The sequence below is a fragment of the Petaurus breviceps genome, unplaced genomic scaffold (assembly GCF_028583685.1).
Source record: "Petaurus breviceps papuanus isolate PSGF00001 unplaced genomic scaffold, PetGlider_PUasm1.0 188, whole genome shotgun sequence".
NCBI lineage: Eukaryota > Metazoa > Chordata > Mammalia > Diprotodontia > Petauridae > Petaurus > Petaurus breviceps.
This window is the reverse complement of record NW_027185804.1, coordinates 41,077,005-41,104,774: the sequence shown is the minus strand read 5'-3', so window position 1 is coordinate 41,104,774 and position 27,770 is coordinate 41,077,005. Positions and strand designations below refer to the sequence as shown.

Genomic DNA, 27,770 nt, shown 5'->3' with positions numbered 1-27,770 from the left:
AGAAAACAGTAGCAAAATAAGAAATCAGAAGCTATGCATTATGTCTTATTATATCTTATAACTAATTATTTTCTCACCTGCCTAACCTATACACCCTAACTTATATCCTAACAAAATTTGCTCAGTAATGGGAAGACAGATATCATAATTCCCATTTTACAGAAGTAGAAATTGAGCCCGAGGGGAGTACAATGACTTGCTTAATGCTAAACAGAAAAGAAGTGGCAGAAGCAAAATATGTCAATGATCACCTGATTCTATACCCTTGCAGCACATTTTTGCTTCTCCAATGGACTCCTTAGAATGTGTTTAGAATCCTGGGCCTGGAATCAGAAAATCACATTTCTCATTAAAATAAGTGAATGTGGCCTGGGAGAAGAGCTGTCCCCACAGAGTTATTCAGGACAGTGATCCTTTCTATTTAATCATCTCTTGTGGTCCTAACTCAAAGATTATTTTGCTGGAGAGGTGGCCTGCTGTCATGTAGTTAGGTGCTTGAGGTAGGAATACTTCTTACTTAACAGAAAAGTAGCACAGGGTAGTGGTAAGAGTACTTATTCTGAATGAAAAGAAATTGTTGTTGAAACTTCAAGTCTAACACTTCCAAAAAGCATTACCTGAGATAATCTATTTAATACCTGTGTATATCAGTTTCCTCATGTGTAAAATGGAAATAATTATTGCCTGAACCTTTTTCCTCCCAGTTCTGTTGTGTACATCAAATGAGATAATGTACATAATGAGCTTTGCTAACAATAAGTCACTATGGAAATGTCCATGATCAAATCCATTGGTTATATTTAATTTATCCATCAAGGCAAGAAAGAAACAGATGAATGAGTTTATCCCATCTGGTGAAGGTAAGTATCAGGTACTTTACTGTATGTGTTTCAATTTCTCAGACTAGAGGCATATCTTTTCATGCAATAATCCTAGTGTTACATGAAGACTATGTACCAGGGTGGTGTGAATGTCAGAGGAAGGAAGGACCCATATGTGAAAGAGAGAGAATTGATGAGACATGACAAAATTTTTATATGAAGGAAGGTAAATAATAATGTGAAGGGAAGGACAGCATCTATGTTTGTGAGTATGGTTGACTTGGAAGAGGATGATTGTGCCCTCAAAAATATTGCTGGACTTAGGAAGAGGGGAGAGTTTTGGAGGATAAAATAATGAGTTCAGTTAATATCTATGGGGCATCTAATTTGAGACACCAAAAAATGTCCAAATATGAAATTAGAAATGTAAGATTGAAAGTCAGAGAAAGGTTTAGGAGTGGATAAATAGGTCAAATATTCAAAATAATTGGAGCGTGGCAAATATTTCCCAGATTTACAAATAAGGGAAGATGATTAGTTGGACAAATCATATCTCATCAAACTTGAATGACTGCTACAATCATAGATAGTGTTAAAATCATCATTGATGAAAATCTTGCTTAGTCAAATTTCCTTAGTCAATTAGAAAATGATGTAAAGCCCATGGCAAGGGGGTATATGCTAAATACCCTAAGGAGAGAGTCAGAATTCAAAAGAATTTCACAGGTAATACCATTTGTTCAAATTAAATAATATGAAATATATTAGAGATAAATGTGATGTCTTAAACTTAGTTTACAAAAAACAAAACAAAACCAAAATTTCCAAAATGCAAGTTGGAGGCAAAGCCAGATGATAATATGATACTATGATTTAAAATATACATAATATATAATACTAAAGGAATGAGAACAATGGCCATGATCAGACCACATAGAAAATGCTATGTTTGGTTTTCAATACACTAATGAAAAAAAAGAATGTTATTAAGCTAGAAAGAATTCAGAGCAGGAAAAGCAGTACAGAGAAAGACCTTGGGTTAATTTTGTATAGTATTGTGACTGGTTGAAGGAATTAAAAATACTCAGCTTAGAGAAATAATTCAATCCAAAAAGCCTTTATTAAATTCTAAAACTCCTTACACTCAGATAACTTCCATTTCACAGGGGTTATATAAAAAACGTTTTGTACCATCCAGGCTTCTTATACATTACTTCCTGCCATATACTCATCAATATTGTGATACTAACACCCTAAACTTGGCTGTGGCCATTTTCTCTGGCTGTCTGCCATGCCTGGAATGTTCTTTCTCTCCTCTACTCCACCTACTACTTCCCTGGCTTACTTTAAATCTCAGTTAAAATCTAGATGTCTATCAACTTTTCAACCCTTTTTAATTCCAGTGCCTTCCCTTAAAGGTTAACTGTTTCTCATTTGTCCTTTCTGTGGCTTGTTTGGACAAATTTGTTTTCGTGTTCTCTCCCCAATCAGATTGCAAAATCCTTGAGGACAATGGATATCATTTGTTTCTTTTTGTATATTCAGACCTTAATACAATACCTGGCACATAATCAATGCTTAATATATGTTGATTGGTATAGAATATGCATATAACCATGGAAAGGTGAGAAGTTAGATACATTAAAATATCAAGAAAATATACTGGTACTATTTGAGTTTCATTTTTTTTTAATTATGTTAAGGTATCATTGGAAAATGGAAGTGAAAATGGATTGTATTTTAGTCAAGGGGGAAACATGCAAAAGCATAAAAAAGGGATGAAGCATTTGAAGAAGGATTTGCAAGAAAGAGCACAAAAAAAGGCCCATAACATAGTTTTATGATGAGGGAGTAATATGCAATAAGCCAATGAAGTTAAGAGAAGGGGAGATTTTTAAGATCTTTTGTTGCTGAGTAAAGGGTTATATATAATTTAGTGAACATTAAAAGTAATTAAAATTCTAGGGCTAAAATATAATTCTTTCAATATTCAAAGGATTGAAACGTGGATGGTGATTACATTATTATTCTTGAATATAAATAAGAATAATAAAGTATTTTTTTAAAGGGAGGGATGAAGGCTTGATGTATGGGGGGAAAGTTTCTTGTTATAAATTTCTCAAAATACAGTGGTTTTGTGGATGAGATGACACCCATACTAAATGGGTATAAAAAAGTATTGATAGTTTTAATTTGTATAACAAGATAACTAATAATAGCAAAAATATTCATATAAAATTATTCTGGTAATTTAGTGAGTGAACATAATTTTTATAGTGAGGGGTTAGGAAAAGATGTACTAAGCAAGCTCAACTTGATTGAGGATTTAGAGGAAGGGTAGGGTTTTGTGAAGTGGAGAATCTGGGGAAGCTTGTTCTCTTTACTATTCTCTGAGAAGTAAAAAAAAAAAAAGTTCAGCAAAGTTTGAAAAGTTGAAAACCCCAGGGGTCTATGATCAGAAAAATAATTAAGAGATACATTTTATTTCATTCCCTCAAAAACATTTATTACCTACATAAAGAATTATGGTTCATATTTTTGCTGTTATCTTTTTTTTTTTGGCCTTTTGGAGGGCAATTGGGGTTAAGTAACTTGCCCAAGGTTACACGGCTAGTTTTTTTTGTGTGGGTGTTGTGTCTGAGGTGGGAACCAAACTCTGGGCCGGTGCTTTACTCACTGTGCCACCTAGCCACCCAATGCTGTTACCTTTTTGAGAAGCTACATGTTCAAGATGAAATTTTATTTCTCTTGGTTCTTTTGAAATTTACTCAATTTTTCTTCAATGTCAGTTAATGTCTACTGGGGAGCTCAGTTTGAATACATCACAATTATAGAGTTATTGAACTTTGAGTGGGAAGTGATTTTGTAACATAGAATAAAGAATAATTGCTTTTGGAACAGATCTTAGGAACATATTGTTATTATTCAGTCATTTTTAGGCATGTCCAACTCTTCATGATCCCATTTCAGGTTTTTTTGGCAAAGATGCTGGAATGGTTTGTCATTTTCTTCTCTAGTGGATTAAGGCAAACAGAGGTTAAATGACTTGTCCAGGGTCACACAGCTAGTATCTGAGGCCTCATATGAACTTAGGTCTTTGTGACTTCAGGCCAAACACTCTATTCACTGAGTCACTTAGCTGTCTGTATTAGAAATATCATATAAAACATTCAATCAAGCTTAAATTTGAAGAAAAAAAGAACTGAAGTGACCTGAGAGTTATGACTATGTAGATCAAAATGCCATTATATAGAATACAGAAAGTCGGGTCTAAATGGAACATTATGGATTCCTTAATCCAATCTGCTTATTTTACAGAGGGGAATACTAAATCCCAGAGGCAGAACGTTGTCCATCTATTCTGAAATGGCAGGAAGAAACGTCACGGATGTGAATGAATTCACTCTCCTGGGATTTTCTGATATTCCCAAATTCCAAGGCCTCCTTTTTGGGATTTTCTTAGTTATCTACATGAGTATTATCATAGGAAATGCACTTATCATTATAATTACAAAAGTTGATTCAGTTTTCCAAACTCCAATGTATTATTTCCTTGGAAACTTTTCCTTCTTAGAAATTTGTTACACATCAGTCACTCTCCCCAGAATGCTAATGAACCTCTGGACCCAGAAGAGAAATATTTCTTTGCTGGCATGTGCTGCACAGGTCTGTTTAATTCTAGGTCTAGGAGGCAGTGAATGCTTCCTTCTTGCTGCGATGGCATATGACCGCTATGTGGCAATTTGTAAGCCTCTCTACTATTTGTTTATCATGAACCACAAAATTTGTGCTCAGCTGGTTATTGGGTCCTGGATCATTGGGACACCAGTTGTTTTAGGACAAACATATCAGATATTTTCTCTACCCTTCTGTGGTTCTACCAAACTCAATCACATTTTCTGTGACATCTACCCAATATTGCAAGTAGCCTGTGGAGCTACCTCTATGAGTGAGATCTTTATCTATGCAGATGTTCTACTTTTTGGCATTTTCCCTTTTCTGTTGATATGCGGGTCCTACATTAAAATCATTGTCACTATCTTGAAGCTGCCATCCGCAATGGGAAAATCTAAAGCTTTCTCTACTTGTTCTTCTCATCTCATGGTAGTGGGCCTATTCTTTGGTTCTGGCATCATTGTGTATTTGCAACCCAAATCCAGTCACTCAGCAGGAACAGACAAAATTCTCTCTCTCTTCTACACTACTTTGACCCCATTGTGTAACCCAATGATATATAGCCTAAGGAACAAGGATTTCATTGTGACAATAAGAAAATTATTATATAAATGTGTAAACATTGGAAACAAATAGACAAATTTAGAGATACTGTGTTCATATCCATTTGTTTTAAACATCCTATGAAAAGAAACTTCTAATCCAATTAACAGTACACCTTTGCAAATATCATCATTCTCACCTAATGATCACAAATCCTTGGGATACCTCTTTCTATTCTAGCATTTTATCAGCTTCATCTTTGCAATATTCAAAAGCAAATGACATAATAGTTGATGTTCTTCTCTTAAAGACCTATCTTGCCCCTCAGAATAAAAGGATAAAGGGAGAAAAAATATATGAATTATTCTGATTGAGATACTCTAGTGCCTATAACATATATAAAATTGAAGCTATTGGGTGTTTCTGCTACTTAAATATGATAGTCAAGTTCTTAAATGTTTACTTATAATTCTGACCCTAAATTTAAAATTTCAGCTTTTATATTTTATTTTTTGAAGTTTTAATGGTGACTTTTGACATGATTTAATTTATATTTCAATATATAGATGTGTCTTCTGCCCCTGGTGAAATAATCCCCCCCTTTTTTTGAGGGGGAGAGAGGAAAAGAAAAAAATTTTAAAAAATAGAATCAGTAAATATTTGCTGTGCTAAGTGCTGGTGATAAAAATACAAACAAAAACAAAGACACTTCCTACCTTCAAGAAGTTTAAAATCAAATAAGGAAGAAAACACACAAAAGGAAGCTGAAATGTGAGTTTTGGATGGTGAGAAGGGGCATGATAAATATTTTCAAAGTATTCCAAAAATAATGTAGCTGGTAGGAAATGTGAACAACAATCATATTGAGTCATTTCTTTAGGTAAAATCACTGGAAACCATGTCCATACCTTCCAATTAAAGTCTCCAATTAGGGGCAGAGGGAGTGGATGAAATGTGAGTAACAGATGAATCAATCTTCTAGATGAACAAGATTTCTCAATGATGAGCTTCCTGCGGAAGAAAGTGTGATGAAGAGTTCCAAAGAAGTCCAAATAAGTTTAGCTGGTAGGAAATGAAAATAGACAAGCAAATAAAGAAAAAAAATGCCTGAGTCTTACTTATAATCCATACTTATTATCTCACAACAGTTAAGTGTAATAAGTTTGATAAATAAATGCCCTTATCTGTTCCATCCAGCTAAAATTATTCATTATAATTCCATTTTATTATTATTTTAGAATTGTTATTATTTTTTCAATTTGCATTATTATCATTATTTGGTATACTATTTTCCTGGTTCTGCTTGTTTTCTTCTCTATTAGCTTACATAAATCTTCCCACATCTCAAAATCTTCATTTTTATCAATTCCTGTACCATAGTACGTCATTTTATTTTCCTAACAATTTTTCTGTCATTCCTAAACTGATAGACATCAAAAATATCCCCGCTTGATTGATACAACAATTACTCTTGCAAAGAGTATTCTGCTCTGTATAGAGTCTTTGTTTCAGTATTTCCTTTTCTTGGTGGATGTGCCCATCAGTGGTTATGCTGGATCAAATAGGGAGGGAAATTTTAGTCAGATCATTGCTTTTCTTATAAATTGCAGCCACAAAGGAAGACAACAGCAAATGGAGATTTGAATTCAGGTCCTCTATTGCTAAGCCATAACTCTTTCTAGAATTATGCTTCTCCTTTTTTGCATAAGTTTATATTTTGACTTTTATTTAACAACTATGATTCATATTAATAATATATAACCACAAAAACTTTTATTAGAAAACTTTTTTCATGAGTAATGAATTATAATTTTTCATTATCTGATCTACTTTTAAAAAAATAAATCACCCCAAGAATTATACTATAGAAATCCCATTGAACTATTTTATGAGTCATCCATAGTATTTGTCATCTTTAAAGTTGGGAAACCTATAAATACCTGATGTACCCATTTTTTCTGTGCCTTTTTCCATGTTATAACTTTTCTTTTTCATCAACAAATATTTCCATTCAATTTTCAAGCACATCCTACTTTAACAGAAACATAATGACATTAATGCCTTTAAAACAATCTCCTTGAGAGCTCATTATTTCTTCTATTGTTTTAAACTCACATGGATAGAAGAAAGGGGAAATTGAGTCTCTTCCATAATATTTTTGGTGTGATAATCCCTCAAATATCTTACCCAGTTTAATCCATTTTAACTACCGATTTTTTTTTTCAACACCATCGCTGACATATTCAAACCTCGGGGTTAGCCCTTCTATCATCTTCAATATTTTAGCATAGTGCTCATCCATTCTTCTACATCTCAGCTCCTTCACATTTATCATACACAAAGAACAAAATGTTTAAGTTAATGACTACTCAATTATATTATTATTGACTAGTTTACTTCAATGCAAACTGACTGGTCCATATCTTTGGATATGAATGACTCATCCATGGCCACAGATTGACATTTTTACACTTTATAATTCACATATCTATGTTCTTTAATTTTTCTAGATTGAAAGACTGACAGAATTTCAGATTTGGAAGGGACATCAGTAGTTATCTAGTTCAACCTATGCTGTAGAGCAATATAGTGATTTTCCCAAACTTCGCTTTATGACCTTCAAGAATGGGGAACCCATCAGTCTTTAGGGAGATCTTTCCAATTTGAATATGTTTATCCCTTCCACATCATGACTTTCTCCATCACAGTTTTGGTATATAGCAGTTCAGCATAGGAAATTAAATGGGAATTTGGGGGGAGTTTTGTGGAAGCTGCAGGTAATATACAAAGCCAGCAGAAAACATAAAAAATAGTTTAGAAACAGTGCATAAAATATTTGTATACTATTATATAATATAAAGACATTTTACTTTTTAATACTATAATAATTCATACTTCTTCTCTCGTAAAAAGGAAGGGCCAAAAATTTTACACAGATTCTCCAGATAAAAGGGCTTCATAACCCTAAACCTCAAAACAGGGAAGGGAAAGCTGTATTTTTATTATTAACAAATTGCTTTTTTTCCTGGCATTTCAACTAAAATGTGTTTTTTTTAATTGTCCACCCATTGTTCTGGCTTCTACTCACCATGGTCTCAAGAACAAATCTAATCCTTCTTTTAAATAACAATTTTCCATGTTAAAAACACCACAATATTTAATATATCCCCCTGAGACTTCTCTTCTCCAAATTATATATGTCAAATTCTTTCAACTGACCCCATAGGGCTTGAACTTAAGACCATCACCATCTTCAATGCTTTCCTCTGGAAACTCACCAACTGTTCAAAAACCTCCATGAATTATGGATCCCAGAATGCAACCTAGAACTCTGTATAAATTAGTACTAGGAAATGATGCATCGATACTATCACTCCCTCATTTCCTTTTTCTTGTAGCCAGTCTCTTAATAGAGTCCATAATGATATAAACTTTGTTGGGTGTCATTTGGTACTACTGGTATATTGAAATTTAGGTAAAATAATATCCTAAGATAATTTTTTTCCAGAACAACATGATGTTTATTCATTTCTTCATCACCTGTTACTTGAAAGTTAATTTCTTTGTATTCAAAAAAAATAGTTTATATTATTTCCAAGTGAATTTCAGTCTTGTGTTGTCTTTGTAAACCAATTTTCATGTCTGATTAGATTCCCTGGGATTCTGTTGCCCTTATCTTCTGCATCACATTCCCCTCCCATCTTTAAATAATTTGCAAAATTTGTGATAATATCATTATGCATTTATTCAAATAACTGGTAAAAATGTTAAGCAGGAGAAAGCCAAGCACAAATCTCAGATGTGTGCAACTTCATACCTGATATCAGGTTAATATTCAATCATAACCAACTAGTCTTTGAAATTTGGTTTTTCATATAGTTTTAATTTGAAAAGAATGTGACAATATAATTCACATTTCTCTGCCTTCAAGGAAAGAATACTATGATACCTTTTTAGTAAAATATTTTCTAAAATCTAGATAAATGACATTTTCATCATTCATTTCATTAATTGTCTGAGTAAACCAGTTCAAAAAGAAAATGAGTGTCATTTTATATAAGTCTCTCCAGGCTATTATGAAGTCCATCTGCTGCTCATTTCTTATAGCACAATAGTATTTCATTACATTCATATACCACAACTTGTTTGGCCATTCCCTGGTTGATGGGCTTCCCCTTGATTTCCAATTCCTTACAGAACCTATTTCAGATTGCATGTCACCATGGGTTGGAAGGGGGAGGAGGAGAGGGGAAAATTTGGAACTAAAGGGATTGTGAAAATGAATGCTGTAAACTAAAAGTAAATAATTTTAATGTGGAAATAAGGGGGGGGAGAAAATAAAGTCACCATAACAACAACAAAAAGAAAATGAAGGTGCTTTGGAAAAACTTTATCTTCATGAAGAAATATCGACTTTTTGTAAATATCAACCTTTTCCTTTCTAAGTGTTCAGTGAGCAGTACCAGCAAGATGGTTCCCTGAGCCAGAAACAGTGTACTCAGGTCTTATATACATACTTCAGTAAAACCCTGATTTTTTTTTACCAGCCTGAATAATATATATATATATATATATATATTAGTCCTAAAATGAAGATGGAGTAAATAATAACTACTATAATTAGAATAGAGTGAAGTCAGTATTTTTCTCAATCTCTACCAATACATCCCTTCTACAACAGCCTTAAAAAAAGAATAAATTGTTTTTCCAGGGGAGAATAAACCAGGAAGACAGAAAGAGGGTCTGTAGATACAGGGTGATGGCTAGGAGACCAATGCATGTGTCACAGGCAGTAGGCTATGATAGCTGTGGCACCAGAATCAGCCCAGTGGCAAGAGGTAATAATGGGATTTAAGACCTAGTTAGAAAGAGATTCAAGGAGGCTCCTGTAATCACACAGGGATCAGGAATGGGTGTGATCTGGAGGTCTGCCACCGATTTCCCATTTCTGGGCCACCATTCCAGGGTGGAGAGGGACAGTTCTGGTTGCAAGAGAATAGGGGCACTACCAAGGTATGGACCATAGTGTCGACCAGCAGGTCAGGAAGCATATCTCTATCAATCCCATTATCTGGCTTCTGGCTACTCGTTTTTTACTTTCTTTCTGACTGTTGAGTTCTTGTTCTTTTTTATTCTCAAGGCCTTGTCAGTCTTGAAATCTACAAACTTGGTGATCCTTCAGTCATTTGTCCTAACACAAAGTCTGGTCACTGGCCTCCTGTTCCAACAAAGAGAAATAAAGAGGGAGAGACAGAAGTCAGATAGATACATAGATAGATATCATCTCTGTATCTTTATATATACATAGATATAGATGTATCTACATCTATCTATGGATCTATATATCTGGTGATATATATATATATATATATATATCTGGTGAGATATATATGTACACATATATCTCACCAGATACAAAACCAGATCCAATGTCACCCAGATAGCTAGGCAGACATGCAGACAGGGGAGAGAGAGAGAGAGAGAGAGAGAGAGAAAGAAAGGAAGGAAGGAAGGAAGGAAGGAAGGAAGGAAGGAACAGAATTCTCTTAGGCAGAATTTGAATTCACATATAGGTGACTCCAAATCCATTGCTCTATTCAATATGCCACCAAGCCTCCTGGTACAATTATTTCATACAACTTAATTAGATTCAATTTCCTTTAGGGGGAAAATGGTAATGAAAATCTATACCTGTGTTTAAGACAAAGATGCAACAAGTGAAACCCTCAATCCACTGATGCCAGTATTGCTCACTCTGTATCCTCCATATGTTTTTTTTAAGGGAGAACATTACATAAGATCATGAGGTTTGGAGCTAGAAAGGACCAGAGAGGGGCCCTGATATATAGTGCCTTTCTTGCCATTAACATCTTGTCTCAGAGAAGTATAAATAAGGCCCAGAGAAAGGAATTATTTACCTAAATTTCTATAGGTTACCAGGAGAGCTGAACTTTGCACTAATGATTTCCAAAACTTAATTTAATTCATTGTTCTTCCCACAACAACCTACTACAGCACTGCCCACAGTCTATGGGAACAGGAAAGCTGAGTGCTTTATTCAAGAGACAGATCCAGCAAAGAAGAGGTGGACCAGGAGTAAAGCAAGTTCTACTCTCAAAAATAAACTCATCCAAGCTTAACAATTTTAATAAAAAATGAGGATGCAATGCTTAGATTCCTAACTAGAGATGCTGGCTTTGAAGGTTGTTCTCTGAGAGTTCTTGGGTAAGGGCTAAATAAAATGAAAAGAGATAAGCCAACATTATAAAGAAGGGGGGGGGAGGCTTACAAAGTTGAGGCAACCTGGCCTGAAGTGAAATAGTGCAAATAAATTCTCTAGATATTTGATAATATTGTAAATAAAAAAAAAACAAGAAAACATTTTCTGTTTTGAGGGACAAAGTCTACAAACCATTGGTGCTGGAAACTACAAAGCAAGGCATAAAAACATATTCATGCAATGAATCTCATTAACGTTCATTGTATGACATTATTCAATATATTCCGATGTTCTAGTTGAGTCTATGTTCCATTGTGCTGGCCATTTCACATGCCTAAAATGCTATTCTCCTTTACACCCAACTCACAGGGACTTCTTTACCTTTAACAAGAAGTTAAATCACCATTTTCTACATGGTCTTTCCAAATATTAGTGCCCTCTCTCCCATAAAACTTTATACTTAATTTAGTGTATAGTATTTACTAAATTTACATTTAATCTGTATGTATATGTGTATGTCTATATTCTTGTATATATGAATCATATACACACCTATACCTATGTGCACGTGTTTATGTATGCATACATACATATGCATTTACATGAATCTTTATGTGTGTCAGCTATCCATAACTAATCTATATGTATATGCATGTATACACATATGCAGTAATATTATTTGATTAAAGTATTATTAATAGATTTTTTAATTTAGCAAAAAAATGAAAAAGAAAAGATAACTATTTCTTATGGGAAAAATCAATCAAAGGAGAAATACAAAGATAAATGAGATTTTATTGCCATTTGAAAAAGGATATGAGAAATTTGGAAAACCATGGTACATATAGACGATTTAATCCATATTAAGTAATGAAGAAGCATGAGAACAAGATATATTTTTAACAAAACGCAAATACAAATGATAGTAAAAATCGAGCACAATATAATAATTATTACAATAATAATAATAATAATCACAATAACAATTCATGGTCATTACCTGATCATGATAGATGATTTTCTTATTTAAAGGAAGATATTACAGCATGTGATGGGACCAATTGCTAATGACCATCAATTAAGATTGATGGCAATTATTCCAAATTCTAGGCACTCTCACCAAGGATATATCTTGTCATAGATTACTACAATGGTCTTATACCCTATTACTTATCAGATATACCATGATATTCATCTACACTAGGTCAGTATCTCATTTTATCATTTTACTATAAGGGGCAAGATAGTTTCTCTATATTAGTGACTTAAACATAGAAAAAATGCTTATTCATGTCAATATCTATTATTCCCACTTTGGGAATAATAGATGTCCAAAGAAGTTGAGTAGATAAAAATGACAACTTCCAAAGCAGATAGGAATTAGCCAAGAAAAAAAATGTTTCTATAGACATGATGAAACTAATGGATGGAAAATTAGGATCAGTATTTTATTTTTCTGATTCATGACCCTTCTCATTCAAATAACACTTTTTTATTGCCACAATGAAATCTTTATTCCCAATGCTATAAATCAAGGGATGACATTGGGGTGACAATAACATAAAAAAATAGAAATTTCTTTCTCTATTCCTGACAAGTAACTGTTCTTGCATTGAAAATATGCAATGATACCAGAGCCATAAATTAATGTAGTAATCTTTAGGTTGGAGGATCAAGCAGAGAAAGCTTTTGGTCTCCTCATAACAGATGGAAGCTTCAGAATGGTGGGGAGGATTTTGATATAGGAATAGAGAAAGAATGGAAAGGGAATAAATCCAAACAAGAAAACATCTGCATATAAAGAGACTCCATTCCAAGATGTGTCCCCACAAACCAATTTTAGTAACGGTAGCATTCCACAGAAATTATGATTGAGTATATTAAAATCATAGAAGTCAAAGGATAAATTTGTTATATCTTTGCTATCTGGACTGGTATTGCTATAATAAAAGAACCCACCACCAGCTGGTCACATACCTTATGTTTCGTGATGAGAGAATGATAGAGTGACTTAATGGTCATATGCCATCACAGACAGAAGGACACTCTCAGTGACCAAAATAAGAAATAAGCAAAGTTGAGCAGCAGAGCCCAGAAAAGGAGTATTTCTCATTTGAGCCCAAAGGTCTGCCAATGTTCTAGGAAGAGTGACTGGTGTGTAACAGATTTCTGAGAAGTCAAAGTCGTCAAGCACATAATATATAGGTGTTTGGAGAGTTAGATCAATATTTGCAATTACAATTATGAGACCATTACCCAGCAGATTATTTATGCAGACGAATAATAAAACATCAAATACACATTACTGGAGATTTGTGTAGGTCCAAGACATCCAACAGGAATAATTCCTTGAGAACACTAATATCTTATCTTGTATCATTTCCAGTTGAAATAGGAAACTCCATAAGGGCAATTTAATTCCAGTTTCTAGTATTCTGTCTCCTACTTTCTAAAAGGAGTGTGCTCAGTTAGTTGATATATATGTAGCATTTTATTTTAAACCTGTAGTCCTATGTCCAATTATCCTCTCTAGAAGCAAATATATAATAAAAACATAATGAAATAGTATTCTTCTGTGAGAAAGAGAATAATTCAGAGATATTTGAAATGGCTTTTATTAATTGATGTACAAGCAAGTTAAGCTAGAGAGATATCCACATATAAATTACACATATTCTCTCAATAAAGAGGTTGAAGAGATGCCTATATGTGTTAATGTTGCTTACAAAGTTACTCTATTAGCAAACTTTACTAAACATTTTTTATGTATTGCATGTGAGGATATGATGAAGGCAAAGAAGGCAGGAAAGTTATATCTTGATATTTTTGTGGCATAGAAATCTCAATAAAAAGACAAAAAATCAATAAAATTTTTAAAAATAAGTATAATGGATTATTTTAGATCATCAATGTTATATCTATAGGAATTTTATTAGTGTTTTCTCATCTTGATGAAAAGAAGTCATCCTGTAAAAATAAGACACGTTCAGTACACTCTCCTGCTCTGTTCGTGCTATTAACAAATTATTAAGTGCTTCCCCTAGCAAAACAATATCTTCTGGACAGGAAAGTGTGTTTTGTTTTTTTATGTCTACTTCAAAATTATCTCTCTCCTATCCCTTTTTCTACCCCTTAAGAAGGTAATAAATATGATGCCCCATAACACATTCAGTTCACATAATACATATTTTCAAATCCACTATATTTGGGGGGGGGAAGATAACAAGAAAAAATCAAGAATGGGACAAATGCTTGAATCTGTACTCTATGTTTACCAGTTCTTTTATCTTGATGTGGATGACAATTCATGAGTCCTTTAGAATTTTGATGGATCATTTTATTGACCAGAGTTTCTAAGTCTTTCACAGTTATTAACCTTACAATATTATTGTTACTGTGTATGATGTTCTATTGCTTGAGTTCAATTCACATTGATTCAGTTCATATGTCTTTACAGTTTGTTATTTATCCTTTTCTTTCTGTCAATGGTTTTCCATCATACCATAACTCATTCAGACATTCCGCAATTAATGAACATCCTCTCAGTTTCCAATTCTTTGCCAACACAAAAAGAGAAAATAAAAAAAATATATTTTGTGCATATGAGTGTATGGATATAATTTCCCTATTTACATGGTTTCAAATCTTTGTAACTATTCCTTACTCTTCTTTTCATATCAAGTTCCTACATCACAGACTGCTCATTGGACATCTCCTCAAAATTGTGCCATATGGATCTCAAATGGAGTATCTCAAAAGCTAAATTATGTCCCCATTTTCCAAACCCACCAAATTCTAAATTTCTCTAATTCTATGTGGGACAGCACCATTCTCCCAATCACCCAGGTTTGTACTCTCAGAGTCATCATGGACTTTTTTTTTTCTTTCTGACCCTTTCTTCCCCATTCCATCTTAGTGTGCTTTTAAAAGTCATATCAATTCTACTTCTACATTGTATCCTACTTTTTGTATCTGTCATTTCCTTTGTAATAGCATGATACACTCAGTAGTTAATCCCCTTGCCCCATCTTTCACTTGATCTACAGCAATTCTTCTTATTCTTCCTCCAGAGAGATAATTGATGAGTTCATATTGAATCATATCTTCTTTTAAAGCTTTGGTTTTTTTTTTTTTGGTTGTTTGTTTCTGCGTGTGTTTTCTTTTGTTACATGGCCAATATGGAAGTCATGTTTTGCATGGATTTAAGTGCATGATCACTTGTCTTCTCAAGGAATGGGGTGGGGAGTGGAAGGGAGGGAAAGAGTTGGAAATCTATCTTTAAATGAATTTCTTCTTTTTACAGGTAATTGGAAAACATATAAGAAAAGAAATATCTTTTTAAATCCTACCCTCTATACTTACTAGCCAAATAACTCAGGATAATACACTTAACTAAGACTACAGATCTTACATTTTCAAAATAAAGTAGTAAGATTGTATGGCCTCCAAGGTATGTTCTAGCCCTACATCTGTAATTCAATGATCCAATGAAATATGTCAAATCAGGGAGGAGGTGGAGTTTTCTTAGTTTGAAATGGCTCAATTCCAAGATTCTAATTGGATAAATCCATAGTAACATTGTTACCTACATAGCTGAATTGACAAGGGACTTCTAATCCAGTGCAGAGCTGGGGATGTACATAGCAACTATAAAAAAATAAAAGAATAACAGATTTTGGTGTTCCTCATTCTGCTTTTGTGTTGAGAGAAACATTCATGACAAAATGAGTACAGGGTGGCTAACTGTAAGACTTTCATTTACACATATATATGTGTATATGTATGTGTGTATGTGCACACAGATTGGACAATTAGAAACCCCTGATAAATTAACTTTAGAATGCTTATGTACTGGAAATTTGGTGTATGTCTCTTTCTTAATAGTGAGTCTATCATCGAGGAAATTGCTTTGGAATTCATGAACAAATAGGCATCTGAGAGTGTAATATAATGCCAAGGAAAGGCAACTTTCCAAGGTTCAAAATAACAGCATAGGTGCTCTCCATTTTATTCAGTGACAAACCAAGAACAGAGAAGGTCAAAACATGACATCATTCAAAATACAGCATTTACTAAGTGTGATTAAATAATCTCCAAGTACTGCCCCACCCCAGGACCTTCCAATCATTCAATCAATTACAAAGTTCCTGTTCTAAATACTACTCCACCCTAGGCTATACCTTCATTTAGTCCATCACAAAGCACAAAAAAGTCAAAAGTTCCCCACACCTGGATCACAATTGAATCTACCCCAGAGTTACATCAAGTTTAAGCACAGCACTTAATACCCAAATGGAGGTCTTTTCTTCATCTTGACACGAGGCAAGTTCTCAGCAATCTTAGTTCCTGGGGAGACAAGGCTTAGCAAGGCCACAAGATACATTGCCAGTCCCTTCATCAATTCATCCTCTGTCTGTAGAAAAGTCCTAGAACCCCTGAAAACATTAGCAAAACCCTCTCCTAGGATTTCTGTAAACATACAACAAGAAAATCCTTCTTCAGGGCTTCTGAACCAACAGAAAGGTTCCCAGACCCCTGCAACAACAGCACTGTCCTTCACCAGTGGACAGTATTCACTCTCTGTCTGCAGGACAGTCTCAGGGCTTCTTAACCAAAAGCCAGGTTCCAGGACTTCTTCAACAACAGGACTGTCTTTCACCAGTGGACAAATCTGGCAAAAGAACATCAAAACAGACAGACAAAGTACCAGCAAAACAGCCATGTCTCCTCAGTCCTTGGCAGATCAGGGGGCAGGTCTCAAAAGTCCAGGGCATTTCAAAGCGGCCACCAGCAATTCTCTTAGTCTCTCTCTCTCCACCAGGTGCTGCTTCCAAAAAGTTCTCCTGCCTCTCTCTTGTCTCTCCAAATCTATGTCACCAGCTCCTCCCAGTTCAGGACTCTCTTTTCACATCAACAAGTCCATCCCACAGGTGGGATTAACAAGCTCTGGGTTTTAACACAATCAATTTGAAAAACCAAGCCAATACAGGGGAATCTTTAAATGCCATTACTATCACAGAGAGCAGACCAAGTTATGACAGATTTCTCCTATATATAGATTAGATGTAAAGGTACTAAATAGAAGAAGTCATCAGAGGAAAGCTAATAGAATTAATGGGTGAGCATCAAAGGCAAACTGGTGATTTTAGAATTTCATCCTAGACTAAGTCTATTTGGGGGTTTATTATTCTCAGTAGGATAATCAAATGCCTTACATTTGTGGTAATGAGATATGTGATAGAATGATACAAAAGAAGGTTATCAGACTCTTGCAATATCTTGGTTGTAAATTATTCAATACATTTATTGTTTACTACACACAAAGAACATTTCACTAAGTAGGATCCCTCCTTTCCAAATGTAATTAAATTATATATCAAGGTATAGTTTATGTCTGAGTTTGCACAAATTGTCATTTGGGTACTTATATATTAGAAAAAATTAATTTACAAATGTGTATATTCATGCACAAATATATGCATGTATACATATACTTGCATATACATGTATATTCTTGCATATATATATTGTGGACATTTACAGATATAGAATAATGGGTATATTTAAATTATGAAGAGCTGTTTTGTTTCCACAACTTCCTCATGGCATTCTTCATCTCTGTGTTTCTCAGTGTATAGATGAGAGGGTTCAGCAAGGGTGTGATTACAGCATAAAACATAGTTATCTCCTTGTCATTGATGCGGATGTTGGGAGGGGGAACATAGATGGCAATGCAGGGCACAAAAAACAAGACAACAACCATGACATGGGAGCCACAGGTAGAGAGAGCTTTGCGGCGAACCTCTGATGAACGCTTTCTAAGGTTATATAATATGACAATATAAGATGCCAATAAGACCAGAAAGGTAACCAAGGCAACCATCCCAGAATTAGCAATCACTAAGATACTAGCAACATATGTATCTGCACAAACCAGTTTCAGGAGGGGCTTTATATCACATATGTAATGATCTATCTGATTAGGACCACAGAAAGGCAACTTAAGGACCATGAGCATCTGAGCAACAGAATGCCAAAAAGCCATTGCCCAGGCAAGCAGGATCAGCATGTTACATCTCTGGCGGGTGACAATGACCATGTAATGCAGAGGTTTACAGATGGCAACATAGCGATCAAAGGCCATGGACACCAGGATGAGCATCTCCACCCCAGCCAGAAAGTGACCAGTAAAGAGCTGAGTCATACAGCTATTGAAGGAGATGTTTTTTCTCTTGGCAGCTAAGTCTCTTACTAGTCTGGGGATTATGGTAGATGTATAGGCCAGATCCATGAGGGATAAGTGGCATAGGAAATAGTACATGGGTTGGTAGATCAAGTGACTACATGTAATGGTAATAAAGATGATGAAATTCCCTAGAAATATTGCAAAATAACAGAGCATAAAGAACATACAACTCATTATCTTCATCTCTGTGTTCATCAAAAGTCCCAAGAAAACAAATTCAGTGACATTATTCTGAATTTCCATGTATTTTGAGTAAGTGTTGATTATTCAGGAAAATCTTAATTCATCTGAAATTATACAGATTATGGTAAATCATCTCTAGTCCGAATTTAGCACTTCCTTATGCATATGAAACCAATATCCAGATCATCATGGAAAATCTATCCATTTTAATAACCTTGCTTATGTTATATGGCTTTAAATCAGAAGGTCCCACATTGCCATAATTTTATTCAGTTTATGGAAAATTATCCAAAAAATGTTTAGTTTTCCTTACCACAATTACAACCATTTATATCTTCATTTCAAAATTGTAAAATACCCTCATAAGACAGGACAGTATCCTAAAATTCATTAAAAGAGTATGTTTATTCGCTGAGAGTCTTTTTTCTTTGGTCCAGATACTCTTGAAATGGACCTGATTTAAACAATCAGTATAGGTGAGTGGGTAAGGGAGTAAATAAAAACAAAATCGAAGAAAGATATCCTTAACACAGTTATTTCTTTTTAGAAAATGGCAACATTCTCAAATGTTGTAATAATTTAATGAATAAAGAATGTAAAGATAAAATACTAAATTTCTATATGATACATGATGCATAGAAACTAGTAAAATATTGAGACCCCAAATAAGTGCTCAGGAAATATTTTTTTTAAATAACTATTTTCCATTACAAACTCTTGCAGAGTCAACTAGTATGAAAGATTATAAAGAAAAAAAGATGAAAATATAGTTTAAAAACACATAAAAAAGAATAAGGAACCTCAAATAATATGGCAAGTCAGGAAGAAAATACATACATACAAGTGTATGCATATATATTTAAATAAAAAGCCAGTTAATCTTCCTCCTAACTTACTTTTTAAAAATGTCCCTTACATCACTCAAAGGGCGTTGCATTCAAAATCATGAATATATCAGAGATGAAAATGAAGGGGACAGAGCATAGGAGGGAAAGCTCTGGATATTTCAGAACAAAAATACTTATTGAGGATCTGGGGTACCCTGTGGAGAAGGTGATCATTAAGCTTTTAGCAATTTGAGGTAAAGCATGAGAACAAATATCTGGTCAACATGATGTTATGAGAGTGGCTGGCTTAGAGCAAAGGATTATTTTCTTTTCTTCATTCCATACCTTTTCACTTTTTGCCACTCTTTCCTTCTGTACTCTGTATGTATTCCCAACCCTTTCATTCACCTAGTCCTGAATTTCTCCATTGTATTTCTTTTATGCAAAGGGCTTTGTAGACATAGTGAGTTTGATGACTAGATAGATCAGCTATCCATGTTTTCTGTGATTTTTTTTTTTTACATCTTGAGTTTGTCACATTTTATCCAAAAGTTTGTTATGGTATTAATTCCAGGAAATGTACCTATAAAATAAATATTCAAAGGCAGATTATGAATGATGTATGGCTAGTTAAAAGAGAAGAAAGGAGAAAAAGAAGTAGAGAAAGGGAAAGGGAGAGGGATACGGAAATATTAATTTATTAATATAATTTATATACAGGCAAAACCCATATAGGAAAAATTCAGTTCAAACCATTCCAACACAATTTGTCCTTTTGAAAATGTTTCATAGAGACAGGGGTAGGAACCCTGCCCACATGTTGTTTTATAGGCCTTTGGATATAACCTTTTGACCGAGTCCAGGTTCTACAGAACAAATCCTTTTATTTAACGGGATTTGTTCTATGAAATTTGGATTCAGGTGAAGGGGCTTTTCTTGAGGACCTAGAGGGCCACAAGTGGCCTTGAGATCACAGGTTCCAAAACCCTGGACTAGAGGCAAATTTTTGGGATTTGTTATGAAGTGTCACCTAGCCTTGAATACTCTCTCTAGAACTCACTAGCTAAACTATGAACATGAATTATGCACTTATTCTTTCTCCACCTTAGTTTGTTCACCTGTAATATAAACATATCTTCAATTCCTACCTAGGAGGGCAGTTCAGTACATAAAACGACATAATATTTGAAGAACACATTGCAAACCTTACCAGGTTTACATAAAATTCAACTTGCATTATTCGTTCAAAGCTCAGCTCGGTCCAGCTCAAAGCTCATCTCCTGTGCCACAAAACTCTTTCACCCTACCTTGTATTAAACTTATTTCACAAGCTATCTCACCAATATCAATATGCTGAGTAGGAATCCTCTTCTTTATGGGTCACAGAATCATTGACACAGAATGAGAAAGCACCTCAGAAACTGCCTCCAGAGACTGGAAAGAGTTGCCCCCTGATATATTCCATATCAGAATGTGATTAATCAGACTTTTAAATATTCTCAAATCAGGGGGGCACATTAGTTTTCTGAGGAACCCATTTTCAAGAATTTTCATAGACAGACAACTAATTATCATGAAGAATTTTTTAAATGGGCCTCAATCTGCATTTTTGCAAGTTTCTCTTACTCCTTGCTTTGCCCTTGGGTCAAGGGGAAAAAAAGAAATTAAAAGACAACTGCTATTTCCCCCTCAAACCTGATCTCTTGGGTAAATATCCTTGGTTCATTTAACCTGTCCTTCCTTTCATGGTCCATTACTGAGGCTCTACATCATTCTCAATTGCCTTTTCTAGATGCCTTCCAGGTTATCTGTACCTACTACAAAATTTAGTCAACAATTTGGAACACATTACTCCAGTTGTGAGAGAGGGACAGAGTATCATAATACTATCACATCCCTTGCCCTTGTTATGATACATACATAAAATGGTCTAATAGTGTACTGAGAAGTGGTGTTCATAGTAGATAGAAATCAGACCTAAGAGTCAGGAAGGACTAAGTTCATCAGTCCCCAAAATTAACAGGCTGTTTGTGCAGGGGGGGAAATAATTTAGAATCAAAGATCATGCATTGAATGAGAGAGATGTTATATTCTAAATAGTACAAGTAAATAATTTTATATTTTAGGAAACTGAGGAGCAAAGAATTAGCTTGTTATTCAAAATCACAAAGGTGGTAAGCGGAGGTACCAATATTTGAAACCAAATCATTTGACTCTAAATGTAGTCCATTACAATAAATGTCATTCTTGTTAACTCCCCAAATTCTCTAAGATTATAAGTTGACCAATTTGCCTCTCTGGTATTGGCAGAGGGAGTGTCCTGGTCTAGAATTCTTTATTTCTATGAAAGAGAAGATTGGCAAAAAAACCAAAACAAAACATTGGGTGTTTTTGGTTGTCATATCCCAGTACTGATTCATATGGAACTTGCATTCTGCTACCCAATGGTTCCAACATTTTTCAAATGAAATTGTTTTAGTCCTAGCTCTCCCATCTTGTACTTGTGAAATACAGCTTTAGGAGAATAGACTGATTTTAAAATAATTTTTATGTTCAATACCTTGTAACAAACTTGTAAAGGATAGAGGTGATTGACAAATATTTGTCAAAGTAAGCACATATTTTAGACAATGAGAGCCCTATCCAGGCATTGGATAAGTTATGGAAGTTGCACACTTTGGAAAAAAAAGTATTCCTACCCTCATGGAATCCTAGAGAAATGATTCATTGACTTATTCTGTGTTTTAGGCATGGTTAGAATAGAATTCCTTCCACATTAAAATCATATTTGTGGAAGTGAACCCAGAGTCACTAAAAAGGGATGAACACACACACACACACACACACACACACACATCTATATCTCTCTATTGCCCCTTAGAATAAACAACTCTCACAGCTGTTGTCAATTCTCTCCAGACATCAAAGCACTTTCAACCCTTCTAATATATTTCAATTAGGAATGAACTTAGAACAAATCCAATCTTCCTTTTGGTTCAGAGATTCTTAAATCGGGATACCTGAACCCCAAATGTTACGTAAATAGATTTTAAGAATGTGCAAATGTGGATGAAGAAATATTTCTTTATTTACACACACTTTTAAATGAAATTGTACATGTTCTTAAAATATTATATATATATATATATATATATATATATATATATATATATATTTCTTTAGAAGGTCTGCCCAGGCTTTATAAGATTGCCAAGGGGGTTTATGACAATAAAAAGATTTAAAAAAAAACAGGAGAAAATATATTATTAAATTTCCAAAAACAGTTGATCTAAGACTTTAATTAAATTTATAGCATTTTTTTCTGCTGCCACCTGAGTATAATGGAAGTGTATCAAATTCTTGTAGGGCAATGACTATGTTCCTTTATTTAAAAATCTAGTTCTATTCAAGTTCTATTCAAGTTAATAAGCCTATTAAATATATTTAATTAATAGAATGATAGAATTTTTGAGTTGCAAGGGAAGTTAAAGATGTTGCAATCCCGTTCATTCCTTATATAGATAAGAAAATTTGAGTTTTGAGAGCTGTGAAATAAATGACACAAAGTCAAAGAGTTCAAGCTGGGATTCATGACCAAATATTCTGGATGCTGATCCAGTACTCTTTCTATGGCCTCCCTCTCCTGGCTCCTTAAAGGTTATAAAGCAAAAATATTAGATATTAGATATTAAATAGGTAGACAGAGAAAGAACAAAGAAGAGAGAATATGGCAGCACTTTCAAGTAAATTTGAAGAACAAGGAAAAGGTTTAGCACTTTCCACTTTTATGTTTCCTATATAAAAAAGACACAAACAATATTTTTTTATATTGATTGGAATAGGTTTTTAGTGGGGAAACTAAAATGGATATGCACACATATATACATACATATGTAGGTATGTATTTATTGCCATTAAGGCATTTTTAAAAAGTATATTGATTACATTGATTCTTCTTTCCACTACTAGTGATATTGCTGTAAATGGGACAGATAAACTGGTAGGATAGAAAAAAAAGAAACATGGAGTCTAGAAACTAGGGATCTAATGTTGATTATAATATCAGCTCTAATGAGATTTGAACGTTATTATTTAATCTCTCTGAATTAGATTGTCTCCCATAAAATGACAATTAAAATTAATTAAAAAAATCATTTTGATAATAGATCCAGCACTTTGAGGATTTGTGATAATTGAATGAGTCTCCTTTATCTCATGCCAGCAAAATTATTTTAAAATTAATAATCTAATGCAAAAATGTGCTTATGCATCTCATTTCTATGACCCCAAGTAAGACATTTACAGAGCATATTCCTTTCATCAACTATCATAAGAAAACAGTGAAAACCAACACACCTCTCAGAACAGTTTCTTTACCAACCCATCCTCTAAGAGAGGAGACAGATTGGGAAGAAGAAAAGGGTATAAAAAATGATACCCAAAGCAGAAAGTGGATTACTTGGAAGATAATCTGATATTAGCATCAGGTGTTATAATGGGGCAATACAGGACTGAACTCAATAAACAGAAGTACAAAGTAGGAGGTTACAATACTTACATTTCTCTGTGTCAAACAACTACTTGATCCTTGGATGTTATTCTCTCATTAAGAAAAAAAAAAAAGTAATCAGATGCCTGAAAACCTGGACTGCTGCCTGGGCAGACAGTGCTGGCAAATATGAATTCATGTGGCGTCCCAAGACACTCTCTCTATTGTATCACAATGACTCTTTTCTCTATTACAGGAAGGGCATTATTTGAATGGTAATGCTAATTTATTAGAATGGTAGGGAGGTCTAGTGACTGACACTCATGACTTCTTTCACTGAGTCAGTGTCAAAACAATGGCAAATACTGACTCTGAAGTAAACATCTCAATAAAGAAAAGACTAAGTGATCAGGGTCTAAATTTAAAGACATGTGATTAACCACAGGGATTTCCCACAGGATTTTGGACTCAGTCACAAATTAGACTTTGCAATACAACTAAAAACATATTGCCTATCAAAGAAAATTATAACCTTATTAATAAAACTTTTGGGATATGGCCAAAAGTTCATTGAGAAATATTCTAATTCATACCCTGCTTGTAAGATATTGACAGATTTCAGTTATGATTTCTTGAAATATTATAACTAGGATTAGAGTTTTTGACATGGCTTTTGGGGAGTCTAATGATTCTTAAATATCATTAATTAATATGATTTAAAAAAATGATCATGGTATGAGTTTTCATTGTGTTTTTTTTCTATTTTCCCCCAAATTTTAAAATTGTTTTAAAATCTCTTATTGTCTTATGGAGTCATTAGCTCCCATTTAGTTAATTCTAATTTTAAGGGAATTATCTTCTTTGATAAGATTTTATATCTTACTTCAAGATGTTAATTATGTTTTCAAATATTTCTTCAACATATCTTGCTTAGTTTATTTTTTTTATCTAATGGTCTCAAATTTAAAAAAATATAAGTTTAGATTTCTTAAAGTCCTGCTTTTTTTTAGGCAATCTTGTGGAAAATTTGGTCAATCTGTATTTTTGTTGAAGGATGTTATATAGGGTCTTGGGAGCCATTCTGTTTTTCTGAGTTTATTTTGGGGCAATTTTTCTCACCTTACGGTAGGATTTTTTTTTCTCATTCTTGCATTCTTCTTAAATTTTGGTTTTATGTTCAGGCTGTTGTCTATGCACATCTAGTGGAAAGGTCTAGAATTGACTTTTTGTCCTTTTTGTCCCTTCTTCTGCTTTCTTGTTGCATGGAGTTCATTGAATTCATTCTGGGAATTCTGGCTTGGAGCCTGCAGTTTTTCTGTGCTCCCAAAGTAGTGAGAAGTAAGGTAAAGACTACTCACTTCTTTCCTGATCAGAACTCAGCAAGAGCTTAACATAGATTTCAGTCTTTGAATCATTCTTGTGGGCTTCCCCTTATTGGACAGTTCCAAATAGACAGTGGCTGGACACACAGCCCACTGGGAAATTCTGCAAATTCAAAGTAACAGAGATGCTGGTTCTCCTTTGTTCTGGAATTCCTGAGAACTTCAGACTAATATGTGAAGCTGAAAACTCACTTATCCCTGGGCCAGAACTACAGGGATGCAGCTTAAATCTTGTCTATCCCAAGTAGAACCACAAGGTCTTTCAGAGCAACAGATGTTTTCCTCTTTACATACTAATTTTATGTGCTAGTCTTTACATACAACTTTACATACTAATCTAGGTCCGAATTAGTATCAACAATAAATCTCATGATGTTTTTGGACTACTTGAATTCACTAGATAGATATGTATGTAAATGCACATGTCTATATCTACATATTTCCACAAACATACACATATAAATTTACTATAGCCCAGTGGAAATATGGAATGAAAAAATATTTTAAAAGTTACTTTATCTGTTTATTATCAACAATTTGTAGCAAAATACAAGAAACATGGAGTGGCTAGATGGCGCAGTGAATAGAGTGCGAGCCTTGGAATCAGGAGGACCTGAGTTCAAATCCAGACTCAGACACTTAACACACACACACACAAAAAAAAAAAAAACTAGCTGTGTAACCTTGGGCAAGTCACTTAAACCCAATTGCCCTCCCCCCCAAAGAAATATAAGAAACCTATTTCTGATCCAGATTTATTGCAATGAAGTTATAGAAAGCAACATATTAAAATTAAATTATCAAATATTATACCTAAGAATAAACATATACTGATAAAATTATTAAAATTCTGTTGTTTTCATTTCAAATATTTTGGAAGCATTTCCCAAAATATTTGTGTTGTTTTTTCTTTAAAACCTGAATGTATACTGGTAGATGCAGAGAGCTTTATCCATACCTCATTATATTTGTGTGCTAACATTCTCACACAAAGAACCAAGTGTAATTGACAAGTATGCAGTATTATCTAAAATCAGAAATGCTTTATATATAATACATATTATATTATATATATATATATATATATATACTGAAATGCTTATTTTTCAAAAGGTTGTTTAAAATAATTGGAAACCAAACATTAAAAACGCCTTTAGCAACCCATGATTTCTTTTTTTTTTTTTTAAGCAATCGGAGTTAAGTAACTTGTTCAAGGTTACACGGCCAGGTATTTCTGGGTGGGCACTAAGTGTCTGAGCCTGGATTCGATCCCCAGGTCATCCCAACACTGGAGCCAGTGCTCTTACTCGCTGTGCTACCTAGCCGCCCCAAACCCGTGATTTCTTATGAGTCCACCAAAGAAATGGAAGTGTTTGATGGCTGTAGTGTTTCCGAGTACAAGGATTTTAAGGCCAATTAACAAATATGAGTATTTATTTAAAATTCCTTTCAGCAGCATCATCCAATAGATGTATTGGGAAATACTCAGAAATGTTCAATCCAGGTTGTCTTTTTTTTTCTTCCTTGGGAAAAGTAAATTCTGGGAGACTTTTTCTTTCTTTTTTTTGTGGATAATCCTTCTTTGGGCTACAGACCTAAGAGGTATTTCTGGGTCAAAAGGTATAAATAGTTTTATAAATTTTGAGAAAAGTTCAAAGTTCTTTTGCAGGATGTTGTCAGTACATAACCCAACCAAAAGTGCACTATTTTAGCAATTTGTGGACCTCTCCATCATTGATCATTTTCATTTTCTGTCATATTAGCAAATCTGATAGAATCTGGCAATTCAGAGTTGTTTAATTTTTATTTAACTAGTTAATAATTTAAAACATTCCTATTACTACTGATAGCTTGACTTGATCTTCTGAAAACTGCCTGTTTATGTCCTTCGACCATTTATCATTTGGTGAATGACTTTTATCTTCATAAATTTAAATCAGTTCCTTATTTTTTTTGAGAAATTAGATCTTTATCATAAGATAATATTGCTAGATATTTTTGTCCAGTGTCCTGATTTCTTCTACTTATGGTGCATTGATTTTGTGAAAAGCCTTTTTGATTTCGTGCAATCAAACTTACTCATTTCACTTCTCATAACTTCCTCTCTCATAAAAAAGGGAAAAGGACCCACATATACAAAATATTTATAGCAGCTCTTTTTGTGGTGGCAAAGAATTGGAAATTGAGAGGATGCCCACCGACTAGGGAATGGCTGAATAAGCTGCGGCATATGATTGTGATGGAATATTATTGTCCTATAAGAAATGATGAACAGGTGGATCTCAGAAAAACCTGGAATATATATTTATATATATACATATATATGTGTGTGTGTATATGTAATAAGAATGTAAATTTTAAAGATCTTCCCTGCCCCTAGGCTA

The 27,770-nt window shown here is 34.0% G+C and overlaps 2 protein-coding genes across 2 annotated transcripts; one reads left to right on the top strand and one right to left on the bottom strand.

Moving 5' to 3' along the window:
* The first annotated feature begins 4,187 nt into the window (after positions 1 to 4,187).
* Positions 4,188 to 5,132, top strand: LOC138163348 (olfactory receptor 10AG1-like). The gene has a single exon (XM_069090867.1). The coding sequence runs from the start codon at positions 4,188 to 4,190 to the stop codon at positions 5,130 to 5,132; it is 945 nt and encodes a 314-aa protein (XP_068946968.1).
* A 12,695-nt stretch (positions 5,133 to 17,827) lies between these two features.
* On the bottom strand, positions 17,828 to 18,748 carry LOC138163554 (olfactory receptor 4P4-like). The gene has a single exon (XM_069091002.1). The coding sequence runs from the start codon at positions 18,746 to 18,748 to the stop codon at positions 17,828 to 17,830; it is 921 nt and encodes a 306-aa protein (XP_068947103.1).
* Positions 18,749 to 27,770: the final 9,022 nt, after the last annotated feature.